Source organism: Protopterus annectens, chromosome 7.part0 (genome assembly GCF_019279795.1).
Source record: "Protopterus annectens isolate FY-2018-M chromosome 7.part0, PAN1.0, whole genome shotgun sequence".
NCBI lineage: Eukaryota > Metazoa > Chordata > Ceratodontiformes > Protopteridae > Protopterus > Protopterus annectens.
The window spans coordinates 432,777,028-432,797,611 of NC_056739.1; the positions used below are offsets into that span (position 1 = coordinate 432,777,028).

Below are 20,584 nucleotides of genomic sequence, written 5' to 3' on the forward strand. Positions count from 1 at the left end.
CTCTCAATCACACACATATACCATGTCTTAGCCCTGCTGACCTTCATTCCTCTTCGCTCAAGAGCATATCTCCATCTCTCCAGGGTAGTCTCCACCTGTTCCCTACTCTCACTACAGATCACAATGTCATCTGCAAACATCATAGTCCATGGGGACTCCTGTCTGATCTTGTCTGTCAACCTGTCCATCACCATTGCAAATAAGAAAGGGCTCAGAGCTGATGCTTGATGTAATCTCACCTCCACCTTAAACACATCCGTCACTCCCACAGCAGACCTCACTGCTGTCACAATACCCTAGTACATATCCTGTACCACTCATTCTTCTCTGACACTCCCGACTTCCTCATATAATACAACTCCTCTCTAGGCACCCTGTCATATGCTTTCTCCAAGTCTACAAAAACACAATGCAACTCCTTCTGACCTATGTACTTCATCAACACTCTCAGAGCAATTATTGCATCTGTAGTGCTCTTTCCCGGCATGAAACCATACTGCTGATCACTAATCATCACGTCCCTTCTTAACCTAGCTTCCACTACTCTTTCCCATAACTTCATGCTGTGACTGATCAATTCAATCCCTCTGTAGTTACTACAGCTTTGCACATCACCCTTATTCTTAAAAATCGGTACCAAAACACTTTCTCCATTTCTCAGGCATCCACTCACTTTCCAAGATTTCTTTAAACAATCTTGTTAGAAACTCCACTGCCATTTCACCTAAACAACTCCATGCTTCCACAGGTGTGTCATCTGGACCAACAGCCTTTCTATTCTTCATCCTCTTCATAGCTATCCTTACTTCCTCCTTGCTAATCCATTTCACTTCATGATTCAATATCCCCACATCATCCAACCTTCTCTCCCTCTCATTCTCTTCATTCATCTCCCCCTCAAAATACTCTTTCCATCTGCTCAACACACTCTCCTCGCTTGTATGTTTCCCTGATTATTCTTTATCACCTTTCCCTGCTGTACATCTTTTCTAGCTCTGTCCCTCTGTCTAGCCAATCAGTACAGGTCCTTTTCTCCCTCCTTAGTGTCTAACCTTTCATACAACTCTTCATATGCCTTATCCTTGGCGTTCGCCACCTCTCTCTTTGCCATGCACCTCATCTCCTTATACTCCTGTCTACTTTCATCTCTCCACTTCTTCTTTGCCAACCTCTTTCTCTGTATACTCTCCAGTACTTCCCCATTCCACCACCATGTCTCCTTGTCCTTCCTCTGTCCAGATGTCATACCAAGCACCTTTATAGCCATCTTCTGTAGTTACCCAGCTACTTGATAACTCTTCACTGCCAACCAGTGCCTGTCTTAACTCTTCCCTGAACTCCACCTCAAAATTACTCACACGTGTACACATACACACACGTGTACATATGCACATACACATGTGTAGATATGCACGTACATACACGTATATACATGTATGTACGCATACATGTACATATACACATATACATGTGTATATATATGTATGTATATATATATATATATATATACACACACACACACACACATATATATGTATATACACACATTTATATACACATATATCTATATATATTGGCCTCACTATTCTCTACCCAAGCACAGCTGAGGAACTTGCAATGCCTTCAATCATGCTGGATTTACTGTGAGGCTGTCTTCTAGAGACAAAACTCTTACCCTTTAACACACAAAAATGCTTACTACTGTACAACTGTTTCTGAAATGCTGGAAAGTATATGACAAAAGGCAGTAGGTACTGTCTGCAATGAATCTTAAAATCTCAAACCACTTTTCAGTAAGAGGCAGAGAGATTTTGTAAAGGCCAACCGAAACTTTCCTCTACAAAATGTAAGGTACCAAAAAAGGAAATATCCTCTAGTGCAGACCCCGAAGACAGAGAATTCTTATAAAAGAATCTGGAGACCTGGGAGAACAAATATGTATAAAAGTCTTTCACTTCCACAGATAAGATTTTTGTTTTAAATGTTGCTCCTCTGTACCTTAGCAGATACCTGCAAAAGTCTGCATTTCTGTTTTCTATTCAAAGAAGTCAGCCAAATAAAGCAGCAGTGTAGGATTCTGCTTGTATCGACAATTTCTTGTATTATATTAAAATAATCTCAAGCAAACACTTTACAACCTAAAAAAGACTACCTCAAGACAGGACGAAATTACATGTTGAGAGACAGCTAGAGTGATTAAAAACAGTGGTGAAGTGTTAGGCTCACTCACTGCTGAAATTCTAGGACCTGACGAACTCAAATGACACCATGTGTACCCACTGAAGGAGCTGTTAAGGTTTTGTCTTTTGAGAATACAGGGGGTAGCGAGGAGAATTTTGATACTTTTAAAGCTACATCTCAGTTTTCAGGAGTTTGATTAACAGCACCCTCTCCTCAGAAATAGTGAAATAATGTCCGGACGGGACGTTTTATGTTTTCAACTTTTCCACTTCCTCTGTGCTTTTATTTATGACAATAACCACCCTCTTATCCTTTTTGTTTTACATACCTGTCTTACTCATTTGTTAAAATCAAAATTTTAAAGGTAAAGTTGCAAAATTCAGTTAATTGTGATATACTAACTTAAGCCCACATAATGGCAGTATGTTATTTTTAACATCCAGCCAATGATCTTTTACTGGAAAATAAATAATTAGTGAATGAGCGCTGGACACTTTGGGAAGGTGGGACGTATTCAGAAGTTCAGGTGGGTTACGAAGTAGAGTGGCAATAACTGATGGTAGGCTCTTAGCAATGCTGAGGTACGATGTGAAGCACTGTGTTGGGCAAAAAAAGTGAAAAAAGGCTCCAAGCAACACGGGCAATCCCTGTGCTTCTTATGCACCTACCATGGTTCCAAGAAACAGTGGTCTGAGCCCAACACAAGGTTTCATAGGGAAAAAGCAAAGCTGATGAAAACTCCAACCGACCGAGAGAACACCATGTGAGCAAACCTCATATACTAGGATTTATTGTTTCAGTGACCTTTCCCTGAGACAGACGTGATCATACGTGGTGCATTATGGTGATCAGAAAATCAAGGAAACAGAGGAAGTATCCAGGGGACTTGGAAGACAAGGCAATATCCCACAGAGTGGGGGTCTTTACCTGCCTCTCCTGCTTGCAAGACATCACACCCTATTCCCCAAAGGGGGGGAAGAGACTACTGCAAAGATCTCCTCCTCTTCTAAAGTGGGTCATTTCTTCTCTTTAAAGCAGTATTACAGAGTCTGAAAATGGGCTAGGAAAGCATGCCAAGTGTTGCTAGTTTCAACTTCCCCCTTAGTAACAAGTTAGGAAGACCGCACTGATAAGATGAAGGCAAAGCAAGAAAAAAAAAAACACCAGTTCCCCAAATAGAAGGGCTCTGACTGACTTTAGCCTTTTGAGAAATAGCACAAATATGTGCGCACACACAGTTGCTTTATTTCAGCCGTTACAATGGACAAGATATTAAGCCTGGAGAACAGCAATTACAAGGCTGCTGCACTTAATTCTTGACAAAAAAAAATGGCGGTACTACAAATGTGGCCATTGCATCACAGTACTGGAAGATGTGGGTTACAACTAAAAATGATACAAATGACAGGAACCCACCCCTGTACCTACACGGATACTAACACCGAGTTAAACTGCTTTGAAGAAAACTGACAAAAGTGTCTCTAAACAGTGCATTGCATTTGCATACACAGATGAGAGAAATATTTTTGCACCCAGTGCCATCCCCTGATCTTGCCTCCACCCCCCAAAAAAATCTTTTGTCAGAAGATGAAGAAAAATTTTAGAAAAAAGTTTTCTTCTTTGATGTGACAAAATGTTGGTCGAGAAAAACACTCAAAAGACACCAGCTGTATGGAGTCCTAACTGATACAGGGAGAGCAACCAATTTTCATTGGTGGCTAAGATGAATACAGTACATCCTTGTGCTCACCGTTTTCAGTAGCTATGATGTCTTTAAACATATGGAAAGAGAAATGTGCTTACCTGACAATCTTCATCTATCTGTCTTGCCTTCATTCTCATGTAATAAAGATCCGCAAACTGAAGGGAAGGGCAGCCATCCATGCTTCCTAGGAAAAGTATCTGTAACTTCACTAGCATCCCAGCAGAAAAGTTGTTTCTACAGAACTGAAAACTGCACACATGGTTGCAGGTATTAGCATCTTCACTGCAGACCATCTGTACACTCTTCCCTATGTCAACATGCTTCCATATACCTACTACCGAAGGCTGTAAACATTGGCTTGGGATCAACAAGCCCACATCTACAGTCAAGGCCATTTTGGTGCTTTCCAGGAATCTTCTTGCATGGTAGCAATCACATGGTAAGACTCCACCTCCCTCTCCCATAAGGGCAGTCAAGTTGACATCACACCCACCATTTCCTTTCCTAGCTCTTCCAGTTTGTGAGAGCTGCTACACAATACTGGGTCACCGGCTTATAGTCAAGGCTTTTTTCCTATATACCACAAAGCCAGGATAGCTTCCTGGACTCCTTGTTAGAAGAAAGATCACATTGAAGCTTTTACTACATTCAAACTCTTTTTAGCCACTGGCAACACAAGAAAGTCAAAGAATGCTCTTCAAATTAAGAAAATCTATGATGCTTGAGTCCACATTACAAAGGACAGAAAAAGACCTTAACAGGGGCCCTGCATTTTTCTTTAATGGTACTTGTGTCCCTACTAGTCTGAGGCTGTTACAACTGGTTATTCTAGGCAGCACAACTATGCTTTGTTTTGAAGTCTTGGAAGACCATAAAAAGAAGTTATGTTCTTACCATTACGTTCCATCTGTGTTGTCAATCTTCATCTATTCTTAACAATTGGGTTACAGTTCCGATCCTAGAAATCGGTTTGGCAGTTATACAACTCGCACCAGCCAAAACATTCTCAAGCTAAGAGTTTACCCACAATGCCCCTCTCTACATTACCTCAGATAGAGTTTGCAGACTTATAGAAAAAAGGAGGAAACTAAACTAAATGAAGAAGCCGTGTCCAAGATGCAGCCTAACAAGACACTAGGGTTACCCACCTGTCCCACTTTGCGAGGGGGAGTCCCTTTTTGGCCAGTTGTGTCGTGCAAACAACTTGTAAAAATGGCAAATGTCCTGAGATATTAGGGCTAAATTATTTCCCATATTTTATGCAACCGTTGCATAAAACAGTTATTCTGTATGTGAAACACCTAAATGTTATAAGAAACAGAATAAGCAAATAAAATGCTACAAGAAATAAGCTTTTATTTAGACAAAGACGTGAAGCTCTGTCCTTTGTACTGGCCGTGGGTATTTGGCCTGTCAGATCTGACGTTTCTACCAAAAATGTCCCACTTTGGGCATTTGAAAAGCTGGCAATCCTACAAGACACTCAGGATAAAGTTTAACTCTTCCAGGAATCCACAGGATGAGGCAGGACGGTGGGATGCCAAGAATAGATGAAGATAGACAACACAGATGAAACGTTATGCTAAGAACATAACTTCTTGACTGGATGTTGTCAATCTTCATCTATTCTTGACAGCTGGGACAGAGTCCCCAGCTACTTTAGATCCTGGCTAGCCCTATGGAAGGTTATTCCTGAGAACTACAGACCCAAAGGAGGCTCTCCCCCCTAGAGAACAAATCCAATTTGTAATGAGTAATAAAAGTATGTAAAGTAGCCCATGTTGCTGCTGTGCATATTTCACTCATGGAAGCCTTAGAATGGAATACAGCTGAAGTGGCCATAGGTTTGGTGGAATATACCTTCACTGGCACAGGTAACTTGAGACTGATTCTATTACAAATTTAAGTAATACAATCTTTTAACCATTTTGACAAAGTAACTTTAGAAACCCATTTTCCTAAAGCTGTGCCAGAAAAGGATACAAACAATTGTTTTAACTTCCTAAATTCTTTAGTCCTGCTGAGGTAGAAAGGTAATTGCCTGTGAACATCCAACAAGTGCAGGCAACATTCTCCTTTGTTGGAAAAATTGGGACAGAAAACAGGCAAGTCTATGGCTTGATAATGTTGGACTCTGAGACCACCTTCGGAAAAAAGGATGGGTTGATTCTGAGTTTAACTCTATCCTTATGGAAAATTAATTAAGGGGGTTTTGAACATAAGGCCTGCAATTCAGGCACTTTTCTTGCAGAGGTTACAGCTATGAGGAGAAGCGTTTTCTAAGAAAGAAACTAATTTGCATGTAGCTGCTGGTTCAAAGAGGGTAAAGACCAGTGATTGCAGAACAGTCAGGTGGTAAAGGATCTTTAAATGGAGGCTTTAATCAAATTGTTCCCTTGAGGAAGACCTTACATAATCTATGTGAAATTAAAGGGAAGTCTCCGAAGCCATTATGGAAATTAGAGATCTGCTAGAATGACTAACTGTGGAGGCGCAAGCTCTTTTAGCAAAAAAGATGGCCAGAGTCGAAAAGGGATTGAGACCATTATAACAAGCCCAGATCAAAACCTCTTTCACTTACTGAGGTAGTTTCCTGCTGGATGGTTTATTCGACGCCAGCAGAATTTTTGCACCGGGGATGGTATACCATTATGCCAGGCAACTATCAGAATTGGAGAGACCACGCAGTTAGCTTGAGACTTTGAAGATTGGGATGCACCAGTCCCTGAGGACCAAATTTGTCGAGGTCATAGGGTGCAATGAGGATAACTATGCTTCTCAACCTGGCTGCTTTCTTGAGACAGTGGGATTAGGGAGAAAGGAAGGGAGGCAAACAGGAGACCCGGGGGCCAATCAAGAAGAACAGTGTCTCGGTAGGACTCCCTCTGAGGGGGGGGGGGGAGATTAAGGAAGTACCTTCTGCGCTTGTTTTGGAGTGATGCAAAAAGGTCATAGCAAGCCTGGCCCCAGCAATGAAAGATCTCCTTTCACTATATCGAAATTTTAAGACCACTAATGAGGCAGCAGAATGCATCTGCTTAGGTTATCCGCTACCATGTTTGTACTCCCCCCGGATGTACATTGCTACCAGAAAGCGGTTGGAGGCAATGGCCCATTGCCACACTCTGAGGGCTTCTCGACACTGGGGTTAGGATTTGGTTCCCCCTCGTTTGCTGATGTACCAAACTACGTACATATCTGATTGGATTGCAACTGCCCCTTGAGGGAGGACAGACTGAAATGCTTGCAACGCTAATAGCACTGCCCTCCACTCCAGGACACTGATATGCAGATTCTGGCCTTTCTATAAATGGGCTAGAAAGTTGACTCTGGAAGGGGTTAATAGATGGGGAATATCTCATCCTGGGTGCATAGAAAGTTTCAGTCTTCAGGACCAAAGTAGAAGGTATAACCTGCAAAGCAGCAGGAGATATTGGAACCAAAGTGTAAACAAAGGAAGCCAGTGTCATTGCCAGTGCCGGTGCTGTAGCTGGTGTGGATGGCACTGAAGTAGTGAATGGTGATGAGGAATCAGTCTGTTCAGTGAGTTTCAGAACCTTTGGTTTCTGTTCCAAAGAGGAACCAGCAGACAGGTACTTGTGTTTTTTAGATGTCTGTGCCAATGGAGACGTCGGCACCAAACGACTGGGTATGGAATCAGAGGCCTGAAGGGGTTTACTGGCCTTGTACAAAGCTTCTTCAAAGGGGGCTTTAAGAAGCCCTTTAAAGTATGAGCTTATTACAATGCTCTATCAGGGCCTCAGAACTGAAGCCTGGCAGATAGAGCACTAAATCCAAATGAGGAGCACCCAAACAAACAAGAATTGCTCCATCTAAAATAAAAGAGATGAGAACAAAAAACAAACCAGTTTTTCAGTTTACCTTACCATTTTTAATAACCTGTATCATATGATCTATGTCAAGTGACAGGTCTGGTATTTTAAAAAACTTTTGTGTGTATAAGTTTATTCTGATGAAGTCTCATGAATTGTACAGACAAAAGTGCTTGTGTTATTAAACTGCTTCAGATTACAATAGCTGCATTTTATTTAGTTATAAACATATTGGTTCTCTAGACTCTTAGAGAAAAAGTGTCACTGCCCTTCCAGTGTCATTCCCCTGCAGGGGTCTTAGACAGTCCAGGATGATTCTGATTAAGGACCTAATCTTTTCTGACCACAGGTGATCAGGACGTTTTGTCAATATGTGCATTTTGACACAAGCAGTTTGACAATAACAGCTAATGACTACTGAGCACAAATTCAGTAATGTCTTGTGACAAACCAGCTGGATGACAAGCCAATAGCAGAAATGTAAAATAGATATAGATTCCCATGTTATGGGAAGGACTGCGTGTGCGCGTGTGTGAGAGGGGCGGGGGCAACCTCATTCCTAGGTACAGAAATGAAAAAAAAAAATCAGTACAAGGGTCCTATTGTATCAAAAATAAACTGTATAAAAAAGCTCCTCTAACAAATGGAGGGATTCTATTCATTAACAAAGACCTAACTTGAGTTTTGAGGACTACTCCTTTTTGCCAGATGAGGAGGAATAATTCAGCTACAACGGGATTTAATTTTATTAAACCATTGTACCTACTATCGCAAAGTACCCCCCCCCACTCATTCTCCTTTATGGCGCAACACCACAGCTGCAGCATTCCTGTCATCTAGACAACCATACAAAAAAATTACTCCTACGTATTACCAATTCTCACACATGTCCTACACAGCCCAAAGGGAAGGCATACACTAGGGTTGTTCAAATGCATGCCACTCACTGCTGTGGGAGATGTCACTCCCAAATGTCCAAGTCTCACCCTCCCCTTGCCATCAGACACTGCCATCTTATCTACCTCAACTAGGGAATGTAGACACGTCTCAGGACCCACGTTCCCAACCCTCCCTTGGGGCCAAAGAAAGCAGACTCCACTACTGCTTAGGATGCAAGCTGAATCACGAGTGCTTGATGAAATTTAAAGCTACATATTTGTGATTTTTCAAATGATGACACTGAAATTGACAATATGGGCAAATAAGTCTTAGATGCTTCTACTCACAGATATTGCAAGCTTAATACATGTAAGCAATGGGGCACAGCCTTGTTAAAAAAAAAAAAAAAATACTGCCGAATTGGGTTTTGCTTTTCTATTCTCTCAGTCTTGCAACTACATATGAAGGCTATTTCATTAAAACTGCTGCAAATCTATTTCCGATGCTGCAAAGCTTAAATAGAAAAGGCAAATTACAGAAGAGTACCTTTTTCCAGCATAACCCCTGCAAAACAAAGCAACATGCATTTTGTTAAACGCAAACATTTCCAAAGGAAAAAAAAAACAGTGAGTGGCCAACAAACTCAGACTCAAAGGAGGAAAGGGGCTCTTTAATGGTCTTGTCAGTAAAGATGGGTCATTAGAAAGTAGACACCCTGAAAAAACCCTAATCTGAGTTAGAAGGGTTCCACTGGTGATGGGATTTTAAATAATTAAAGACATGAAGGCTGAAATAACCCAATAATTATCCAGGTACATTCTCAACTAAGCAACCTAGAGCCAATCAAGACTTACTGTTAACTGTTACACCTTCGGTTTATTCCCCCCTATATGGATTCCTAAAGAAAGTCTCTTCTTTTTCAGCATCTTCTGCTACAATGTCTTTCCTAGGCATACTTCTGTACCTTTCACTAAATTAACTGTTGCCCTAATGCACACTCAGTTTCCGTAGTGACACCTTTCATCACTTCCCTATGTAAATACATTTTCTCTGCTGCTACACTTCACATTTCTTCTAAGGCAAGCTGCCAAAATGAGACTACTTTTTACTGCTCCACACTGAACTCTGAGAAATCAACCCCCAAAATATAAGCAATCAAGTTAGCTGTTCAGTTTTCCTTTCCTAGTTCCAAAAATATTACTTTCCTGGTTAGCATAAGTAGTAAGTACACTAGTATCCTAGCCTGGGAAGTAAATAGTGTGGGAAGAAATAGCCAGGGAATTGTTATGGCTAGGTTTGTATAGGCCCCTAGGGCTGACAGCCTAGTACCAACCTATGAACCTGCGTACAGACAGACACAAAGTCATAAAATATCAGGATCGGCAGGCAGAAATGAGAGCAATGTAGAAGAAAGACACCTAGACAGTTCCAACAGTAATAGGAACAATGGGCCTTATAAAAAATAATCTACAATCGTATTTAGATACGTTACCAATCCATGTAACCACGTACTAATTGCAGGAGGAGTCATTACTGGGCACAATGCAGGTGCTGCAAAGAGCACTTTTGGCTGACAAAAACTGAAACAATACTAATTACATAAACATTAACCGTACTTAGATTTAGGAATGGGGTCCATTCCCGTCATGGTATTAGAAACCCAAAAGACTGGAGAAATTAAAAAGATTGTAAGCTAGCCTATGAACCTGAGCTTCAATGGCATGCTTGAAGAGAGTCACCACTTGGGAAGATATGCCAACAATCAGACATTCAAAAGTTTGTCATCCTCCAAGGTTCTCCAATTATAAGTTAATGTGAATGCTTGGTAATGCAAAACTTTTAACTGCCATATCCCTATAGAGGACAAAAGGACAAAGGTCTTCCCCACCTAAACATAGACTAGCAAATTCAATCAAGTGTTAGAAAGCACAAAGATATGTCATTTACATACAACAAATAGACCATGTGTAAAAAAAACAGCTAAATTTTTTGCATCTATAGATAAACTAACAGTTGATAAACCCCAACAAATCACTATGATAACATACCATATCCTGAGCCAGAATTGGGACCTCTACGGCCACGACCTCGTCCACCATATGAGCGGGTACCATGCAGTGAGGAGGTACTTTCATCAGTGAGGTAGCCACGCTCCTTGTCTGTTCGAGCAGAGAGAGGACGGAAGCCCATACCAATCTGCCTTAGCTGTTCATCAATCTGCAATCTCTCCATTCGTAACTGTTCCACTTCCTAATCCCAAGGCCAAGATGAGAAAGGCATTGTTGGAATGAAATTGAAGGGAAGTATAACACAAACATTAACAGAAGTAAAAACTTACAGCAAAATATAAAGCAGTGTTTAAGTTCCACTACAAGTATATTCTATGCAGTGTAATGGTAGTCTGATCAAACATCCTTTTGTAATTCAGTTATATATGAAAAACAGACATTTTCAACAAATCCACCCATCAAGCTGATAACCACTTCCTGGCAATATTTTTTTAGTGGGAAAACATCAATAAAGGAAAGTTGTGTAAAACCTTACCATAACTATAGATGTCCTTCTCTTCCATGTTGCAGTATTCACTAGTGGGTTTACCCTTCTTCCAATCAGCTAGTCCGGCCAGGTTTCCACAGCTTTTCCAGTCCCAGATGGTGTGGACGTTTGACGTGTTGGCAGGTACATGGCACATAAAAGTGATGTCTACGCGCACCAGCCCTCAGAACCAAGGAAGCTCTAGATGGAGCCAGTCCTGATGGCCTAGCTTGTACAGAAGCTGAGGAGAGCAAGTGGAAGGATAAGAGGGGGATGTTGAGAGGGAAGGAATACTGCAACATGGAAGAGGACATCTACGGTTATGGTAAGATTTTACACAACTTTCTTATGTCCTTCTATTCCAATGTTGCAGTATTCATTAGTGGGTGAGTACAAAAGCTCACTGGTGGCTGGGAGGTGGTCTGGATGAGGATTCCAGGAACCCATGCAGGGCAGCCCTGGCAAATCCCGGCCTGGCCCTGGAAATGTGGTCCAATTTATAGTGTCTGGTGAAGGTGTGTACAAAGGACCAGGTAGCTGCTTCCAGAACGGAGTTGGTGTCTAGGCCTTTGAAGAAAGCTCCAGAGGAAGCCATGGCTCTTGGGGAATGAGCTCTGACATTGCCAGAGTGTCTTCCCATGGTGTGCGCAGCAAAAAGAGATGGCTCTAGCAATCCAAGAGGAAATGGTTGGTTTTCCCACTGCTTTCCCACAGAGCCCTGGGGTGGAAGAAAACTAACAGCTGGTCTGATTTGCATAACAGCTTGGTCTTATGCAAATAGAATCAACGTTGCCTGTGGACATCTAGAGTGTGTAGGACCCTCTCACTGTCTCCCTGAGGATTAGAAAAGAAGGTGGGCAGGTGAATAGCCTGATTCAGGGAAAGGTCATTGATCACCTTGGGGGTGAAGGAGGGATTAATTCTGAGGGTGACCCTGTCCATATGGAAAACTAGGAAGGGTGTGGTAGCCATAAGGGCTTGGAGCTCCGAGACCCTCCTGGCTGAGGTCAGAGCTACTAGTAGTACGGTCTTGGAAGTGCAAAATTTCAAGTCAACCTTGCCAACTGGTTCAAAGGGCGGCAGAGTTGTTTTTCTAGGACATAGTTAAGGTCCCAGGAAGGAGGGGTTGGTTTTCTAGGGGGGGGGGGTCTTAAATGTAAAACACCCTTTAGGAATAGCATGGCTGGGAGTCGGGAAGCTAGCAGAGGTTCCATAGGCAAGCAGGCAAAAACGGTAGACAGGTGTGCTTTTAAAAAGGAGTAAGACAAGCCTGCCTTCATAAGTTCACACAGGTAGGACAGAATCAGTGGCAGGTCTCTGTCCAGCGGCTCCATCTGTCTTTTGTGACACCAGATAGTAAACCTTCTCCATTTCGAGAGATAAGATTTGCTTGTGTTTGGTTTCTTGGCCTCCTGCATGACTGAGAGCACGTCTTCGCTGTACAGGTGTCTACAGGGAATCAAAATCCTATCAGCCACAGGGAGTGGCGCAGGGATCTCCACTGTGGGTGAATCAGAGTCCCTTTGTGCTGTGTGAGAAGATCCACTGAGGGGGTAACTTGTAGTGATTGCCCTTGGACAGATGAAGTAGGGGGAACCAGTGCAGCCTTGGACAGTAGGGAGTCACCGGCAAGACTTTTGGTGAGTCCTGCTGAATTTTAGGACTCTCTGGATCAGAGGGATGGGGGGTGCGTACAGGAATCTCCCCTTCCAAGCCATTAAGAAAGCATCTACTTGCAGTGCCTTCAGGTCATGAGTTCTGGAGCAGTAGCTCTAGAGTTGCCTGTTTGTGGAGGAGGTCAACAGGTCTATCTGTGGAATACCCCACCTGTGGATCAAATCTAGGAAAACATCTCCTGACAGCATCTATTCGGGACTGCCTGAGGCGGTTCCGCTTAAGAAGTCTGCCTGACAATTGTGTTGTGATGGGATGTAGGCTGCCTAGAGGGAGATCCCCTGGGAGACAGCCAGATCCAATACCTGTAGAGCAAGCCTGCAGAGGAGGTAGGACTTCATCCCTCCTTGCTTGTTCAAGTACAACATCAATGTGGTATTGTCTGTAAAGACCTTCAGGGTGCCCTGTCTGAGGAATGGCTGGAAGGCCTGGGGGCAAAAAAAAAATGGCTGACATTTCCTTGATGTTGATGTGCCAGTGTTTGTGTTTATCTGTCTACAAACCTTGCACTGTTCTTGTGCCCAGTCACTCCCCAGCCCAGATCTGATCCATCTGTGTGCATGATTTGGGAAGGGACCGGCATTTGCAGAGGGAGGCCCGGGTTCTGGGTAACCTGGGCCAGCCACCACTTCAGTTCTTGGTGGAGGCAGGGGAAGAGTGGGATCCTGAACTCGAGGGTGTGTGTGAGTACTGGGTCCATACTGAGCGCAGATACCTTTGCATTTTCCTTACGTGCAACCTTGCCAGGGTAGCATGGGAATAGTGGTTACCATGTACCCAAAGAATATGAGGTATTCCCACGCAGTCAGGATAGGAGAGAGAGGAGGGCAGACTGTAGATGGTGACTCAAGGAAAGTACTTTTTAATCCGGTAGGAAGGCCATCCTGAGAGGTCTGTCTTGATTCTGCATTCTAAAAAGACAATGTCTTGTGTAGGATTTAGTTAGGATTTGGGGAAGTTTATGAGGAACCCTAGAGACTGCAGCAGGAGCGATTTTGTGTGGGCGAGGAGAGTTTGTCTGCTGCCTAAATGAGAAGGTCTAGGTATGGGAAAATTTGCATTCCCCTTGTCCTACAGAAAGCAATGACTGGGGCTAGGCATTTTGTAAATACCCTTGGTGCAGTGGAGAGTCCAAAAGGCAAGGAACAGAATTGAAAATGAGAGGAGCCTGCTTTGAATCTGAGGAATTTCTTGGAGGACGGTTTTATCGGAACGTGCAGGTAGGCCTCCTTGATGTTCAGGGTCACCATGAAGGCCTGTGGAAGGAGGAGAGGGAAGAGAATGGGGAGTGCTATCATCCTGAAAGAGGGGACCTTCAAGAAGAGGTTCACATGGGAAAGATCTAGGATGAGTCTCCATGGTCCTTCCTTCCTGGGCACCAGAAAAATTCTGGAGTAGAAGCCTTTCCCTCGAGCGTAAGGGGGGGGGGCTAGTTCTATAGTGCCTTGGAGTAACAGCTTATTTAGGACCTTGGGTAGGAGGGACCCTTGAGAGGGAGGGTAGAAGAGGGATAGGTAGTCTTGGAGAAGGAGAGATCCAAGACATGAAGTAACCCCTCCTCCAGGATTGTCAAACCCATTTGTCGGATGCCACTAGGGTCCATGCAGGGAGGCAGTGAAAGAGACGGGAAGACAGAGGCATGGTGGGAGGAGGCGGGGGAAGAAAGGGAGGCAGGCAGTCAGACACTGTCTGCCCTTTCTGGAAAGGGAGGTCTCCAGGTAGTTGTCTGAGGAGTCCTTGGCTGAGTAGATTGCCTCCTGTGGGGTCTTCTAAACCTGGAGGGGGTAGAGGGCTTAGAAGTTTTCCTTATGAATGGTGTCTTAGCCGGGTAGCTTCTCTGTAACTTTGGGATTGGAGAGATAAGGAGATGCTTTAAGTCTTGGGAGTGCTTTTCCTTTTTGTTGGCGTGACTTGAAAAGGTAAGTCACATTGGTGCAAAAAAGGGCAGAGTGATCCAAGGGTGCATCCAAGAGTTTGGCCTTGAAGTCATCCGGGAGGGGCTGTAGACGCAGCCAAGAGCATCTCCTCAACACAGAAGCAGATGCAGCTGACCTGGCAGAGGCTTCAGCTGCATCATAGGCACACCTGAGAGAGTGCTTATTAACTTGAGAAATGATCTTGAGCAAGGAAGACAGGGGTGCCTTTGCAGCACAGTCAGGGATATCACTGAGATCTTTAGATGCTTTGTCTAGTAAAGCCAAGGAGTATTTGGCCATGTGTGATTGGTAATTCATAGCCTTAAAAGGCCAGGGTAGCAGAAGTGCAAATCTTCTTTCCCCACCTCTCCAAGGCCTTGTTGTCCATCTGTGGGCAGGACAGTGGTAGCAGGGAAATGTTTGGTTGCCCTATCAGTAGCAAAAGTAGTAGCAGGGTCTGCTGGGGGGCACTTGAATAGGAATTTCTCTGCATCAGGCACCCTTGTATTTGTATAATCTCTCTGCCCTTCTAGGGAAAGGTGGCTGGGAATCTGGATTCAAGCATGCTGCCTAAAGATATTCAAAAAGGCAGGCTAGACAGGTGGAATAGGAGCCAGGTTAGAAGACTCCATCTGGTTAAAGTCATAGAATATTTTTGTGCCTCAGACATGCCTGAGTAATCCCATTTAAAATGTTCTTTCAAAAGGTTGACTGCGTCCCCAAAGGTAAGGTCTTCCACAGGAGAGTCAGGCTCTGCAGAAGCTTCTTCTGGGAAGCCATACCCCAGAGGGGAAGAGATCTGTGAAGAGTAGGACAAGGAATCCTATGAGGAGTCTGACATTTCCTCCTCTGCAGGATGGCTAGGTGTTCTCTCAGGCAGGAGAGGCATTGGGTTGAGAAGAGGTGGAGCATCCGAAGGAAGGTCTGCAGTAGGCATAAGGGCCAGGAAGCCATTGTAGAGGCTCTGGCTGAAGGCCTGTCAGTCGGGCAAGGCTTCCGAGGCTGGCAGAATATGCCTCTCTTGTTTCTTCTTCGTAGGCCTAACTGGCATCTGGCAGGTGGTAGGCCTGGAAGTCACAGAAGGAACGGCGGAGACTTGGTCCGAAGCGAACATCTCCATTACTGGTTCCCCCCTGGCGTTTGAATCAGGCCATGGGATATCCTCCCCGGACGTGTTGGATTGTGTGGTCTCCTGATAGGTACCCACTTTATCCGAAGTGGCAGATGGCAGTTCCTCGGCCAAGCTGACGACGGCTACAGGCTGAGAACTGGCAGAGGGAGGTGCAGTGGAAGTAGATGGCCGCATGGGCTTGGCCCTCTTCCTGGGTGTTTAGGATGGGATGTCGGAGGCGGCTTCCACACAGAGTGATATGTCTAAAGCATTGGTTTTTAAGGTACAAGTCTAGGGCCTGTAGTCGGCAATGAAGGGTCTTAGGGATGAATGACTTACAAATGGTGCAGTTTTTATAATCGGGATCCCTGCCCAAACAAGAGACTGGTCGTGGGTGTCTTTATGGGAAATTTGGCGACCACAATTGCACTTGCTCTTACCGGACATTAACAGACTATAGTACTACAAAAAAGGACTGAAATAATCTCCAATGGGGTACTTACCTTGATGCAAACTGATCCGTGAGTAGCAGGAACACCTGGTGTATGGCTGGCGGCTGAAAAATTCTGAGGGCCAGTACGCTCAGACATCACTTTTATGGCCCATATACCTGCCAACACGTCAGAAGTCCGACTCACCCTCTGGCACTGGAAAAGCTTTGGAAACCTGGCCAGACAAGCTGATTGGAAGAAGGGTAAACCCACTAGTGAATACTGCAACACTGGAATAGAAGGACATCAAAAGATATTTACCCCTACAGAATCAAAGTTTATGTATTTTTTTTTTAATTTTGGACTACAAGGTACATATCCTGTGGTTAAAAGAAAAGCAGGCTAATGTCCTACAACACCAATGCAGGAAGGTACTTACTCTTTTACAAAATTCAGACAAGCTACCAGTAAGTGGTGTATCAAAGTCATTAAGAATAAGGCTACTCACTGAGTTATGGTTAACTCCAATATATCACAGAAATTTTTCTTTACATTTAATGAAAAGAGCAGAAAAAAAGTCTACCAAAACACACTGCTTTTAGGCGCCTTGATTTTGAAATATCTTAAGACTCCACATATGGCGAAAAGAAAAAAAAACTTAAGAAAAACACCTAGAAGCTCTTGTGTGCAAATCTAAGCTAATAAGGAAATGCTGTTCCAGAAAGCACATTTGTACTACTAAACTTACCATAACTGTTCGAGTTGAAATGACATGCCTAGGACATAATGACCAACCAGCTTCCAAAGCTTAAGGGTACCTCCCAAAACCTAGTCTGTTGGAATCTTAGCAGATCGGGCGGCACAGTGGTGCAGTGGTTAACATTGTCGCCTCACAGCAAGAGGTTCTCCGGTTCGATTCTCGGCTGGGGTGCCTTCTGTGTGGAGTTTGCATGTTCTCCCTGTGTGCGCGTGGGTTTCCTCCGAGTACTCCGGTTTCCTCCCACATTCCAAAGACATTAATCTGGAGCATTTCTCCCCGGGCCTCCGCTGAAAACAGGCTCTGTGGAACCTAGTCGGACATTCCCGGTCAACAAATGTAAAATAAATAAAATAAATAAAATGAGGGAGAAAACCAACAGTTTGGGCACCAAGCCCTTCAGAGCTTTCATGTCAACTTTAAAAGGGAGGCTGGAGCCCTGAAAAAGATCAATGCTAGGTAAAAAGAATCAGTGTCCACACCCTGGTATGCAAAAACCATATAAAAATAAGGGGGGATGGTGGGAAGGAACAACTAATGCAGCAATGGTCAAACATCTACTGTTAAATTTACTTGCACAATTGCAAAATGCTCGTCAATTACATGACTGATGCAGTAGCCAAAGCTATATGGATAGACCACCAATCAAAGCTGAGAAAGACAAAGAGAAGAATCCAGTCAACCATAAGAATGGTCCTAGTAAAGTCTGCTCTAGACCTGGAAATGTCTAATTTGTAGTGCTTTGTAAACTAATGAGCACAGAGAACCAAGTTAGTCTAGAACACAGAGAATCCCTTCCCAAAAAGCTACGGAAAAAGCCAAGGCCCTAAAAGAGTTTGCCTTGACCCTGCCTAGAATTGCCTTATGATGGGAACAATACATGGAAATTGCATCGGACAGCCATCTGGAGTCCATTTTGACAATGGTTCTACTTTTATCTCATCTTCATAAGAAATTAACAGATTAGTTCTGTCAAGACAGCATCCAAGTTTTCTGTGGAAATCCAGAGTATGAAATATACTTTTGCTCTCATTTTCAGGTTCAGGAAAAGCAGCGAGACAGACAGCTAGGCTCAAAGTTAAATGATACCACTTCAGACATAAATTAAGGTTTTGTCCTTAAACACTGTCATTGTGGAAAACGAGGCAAGTCTGACCCACCATAACAGCATGCAACTCATTCTTAAAGTCGGAGCAATGAGTAACAATGCTTTCAATGTTAAGAACCTCAAAAATAACCTGATGAGCTGGTTCAAATGGAGCAAGAGTTAGTTTTGCCACAACAACATTACAATTCCACGGAGGAACCAACTGTTTTCTAGTGAATGGGAATCCAAACCCCCTTCAAAAACTGCTAGATGTGAGAATGCACTGAAAGAGAGGGGAATCCATGAGCAGACATGCTGAAATGGCCAAATGAAGAACCTTGATAGAGGGGAAAAAAATGGGATAACTCACGTACCTGGAGAAATGCCAGCCTTAAAAATTGTCTTGGTTCTTAAAGTGGCACCAACTGGAAAATATTTTCCATTTGCTTACAATTTTCTAGATGTAGGTTTCTTTACCTCTAATTTTAACCTTCTGCTCCACCTCAGAAAATATGTCCTAAAAGGTATTAAGATTCTATCAACCAGGCAGTCAATTGAAGTTGTTTCAAGTTGTGATGTGTCAACTTACTATCTTGTGTGAGAAGGTCCAGTCTGTGCAGAAACTTGCATCAAATGCCTTTGACAATTTCCAAAAAGGAGAAAGTACAGTTTTGTACACTTACCATGAATGTAGATGTTCGACTGTATTCACTGTTGAAGTCATCACCTGTGGGTTAATCCCTGCTGTGGTAGCCCTCAGCCAGCCCGAATATCAGAGTCAATGTTTTTCTGTGTCGGCTGCTGTCGCTTGCTGGCTGACGTCAGGGTCATCAGTGCTATAAAGGAAGGCAGCCAACACCATTACATCAGTCTTTCTTGCCCTAACCAGTCAGAGGCCCAAGTAAATATAGTGAAGTGGTCATGGTGGCTAAAAGCCACAGTTAGAAACTTATGTCTCTCTAAAGAAAGAAGACATAAGGGGGAAGGTGGATGGGAAACCAGGACTGCAACAGTGAATACACTCAAACATCTACTTTTATGGTAAGTGTACACAACTGTATTATGTTCTTCATGTTTCACTGTTGCAATCATCACCTGTGGGAGGATTCCCAAAGCTGAGGAGAGGGGTGGTAGGATTAGTAAGACACTGAGGAATGGGTCAGCATGCCCTGCAGAAAGTACAGTTTTGTACCTACCATAAATGTAGATGTTCGAGTGCTAATACAACTGCAGTCATAACAGATGGGTTCTCCTGCCGTCAGGCGGGTCCTCGGTCGGCCGAATTCCAAAGTCTAGGTCCGGTGTCGGTTGTCGTCGCTTCTTCCCTGACGTCAGTGCGACAGGGGTATAAAAGAACCAGCCAACGCCATTTTCTTCAGTTTTTCTTGCCCCAGATGTCAGGTGCCCCCAGAAGGAAGGCAATACATAAATTTAGGTAATAATGCAATGCAGTATAATCAAAAAACAGTAGTTGCAAGCAAATACACCATAAAAGAATACCCCTAGAGGGGAAGGAGGGAGGGAAACCTGGACTGCAGCTGAATTAGCACTCGAACATCTACATTTATGGTAGGTACAAAACTGTACTATGTTCATCGTGCATACAGCTGCAGTCATAACAGATGGGTAGAATCCCAAAGCTAAGAAAGGGGTGGTAGGCACTAGGTGTAACTAGGAGGAGCCAAAATGCCCTGCAAGACTGCAGTGGCAAAGCCTGCTTTAGATTTGGAGTATAATGGTAGGTTGTAGTGCTTGGAGAAGGTATGCACAGAACTCCAAGTGGCTGCTTCCAAAATATCCTTGGTAGGAACTCCTCTGAGGAAGGCTGCAGAGGTGGCTGTGGCCCTGGTGGAATGAGTTCTAATGCCTGTAGCTACAGTTTTGCCATGAAAGGAATAGCAAAAGCGTATGCAGTGGGCTATCCATTTTGAAATTGTCTGTTTGGACATTGGCTTTCCTTGACCTCCTACTGCATAGGCCACAAAGAGCTGTTCTGATTTTCTGAAAGACTTTGTTCTGTCCAAATAATAACACAGTTGTCTGTGGATGTCCAAGGAATGTAGTAATCTCTCCCCTTTGTTTTGAGGATTAGGATAAAAAGTAGGTAAATGTATGGCCTGATTTAAAGCTACCCTGGATACCACTTTAGGCATAAAGGACGGGTTGGTTCGTAAGGAAACTCTGTCCTGATGGAAGATGATAAAAGGCTGGACAGCCATGAGAGCCTGTAATTCTGAAACTCTACGAGCTGAGGTGATAGCCAGAAGGAAAGCTGTTTTCCAGGACAAATATTGCAAATGTGATGAAGCAGCTGGCTCAAAAGGAGGCAAGGTCAGTTTTTCCAGAATGAAATTAAGATCCCAAGCAGGTATTGGTTGTTTCCTTGGAGGTCTTAAATTCTTAGCCCCTCTGAGGAACTGTCTTAAGAGAGGGTGAGAGAATAAAGGTGGATCAGTGTTGTATTTTGCAGAAATG

The 20,584-nt window shown here is 43.6% G+C and overlaps 1 protein-coding gene across 1 annotated transcript in view; it reads right to left on the reverse strand.

Annotated features, from left to right (window-relative positions):
- FXR2 (FMR1 autosomal homolog 2) overlaps nt 1-20,584 on the reverse strand; it is a 1,381,282-nt gene that overhangs the window by 320,839 nt on the left and 1,039,859 nt on the right. The window contains exon 12 of the mRNA XM_044076212.1: nt 10,647-10,848. Within this exon, the coding sequence (XP_043932147.1) occupies nt 10,647-10,848 (202 nt within the window). The remainder of the gene's footprint in view (nt 1-10,646; nt 10,849-20,584) is intronic.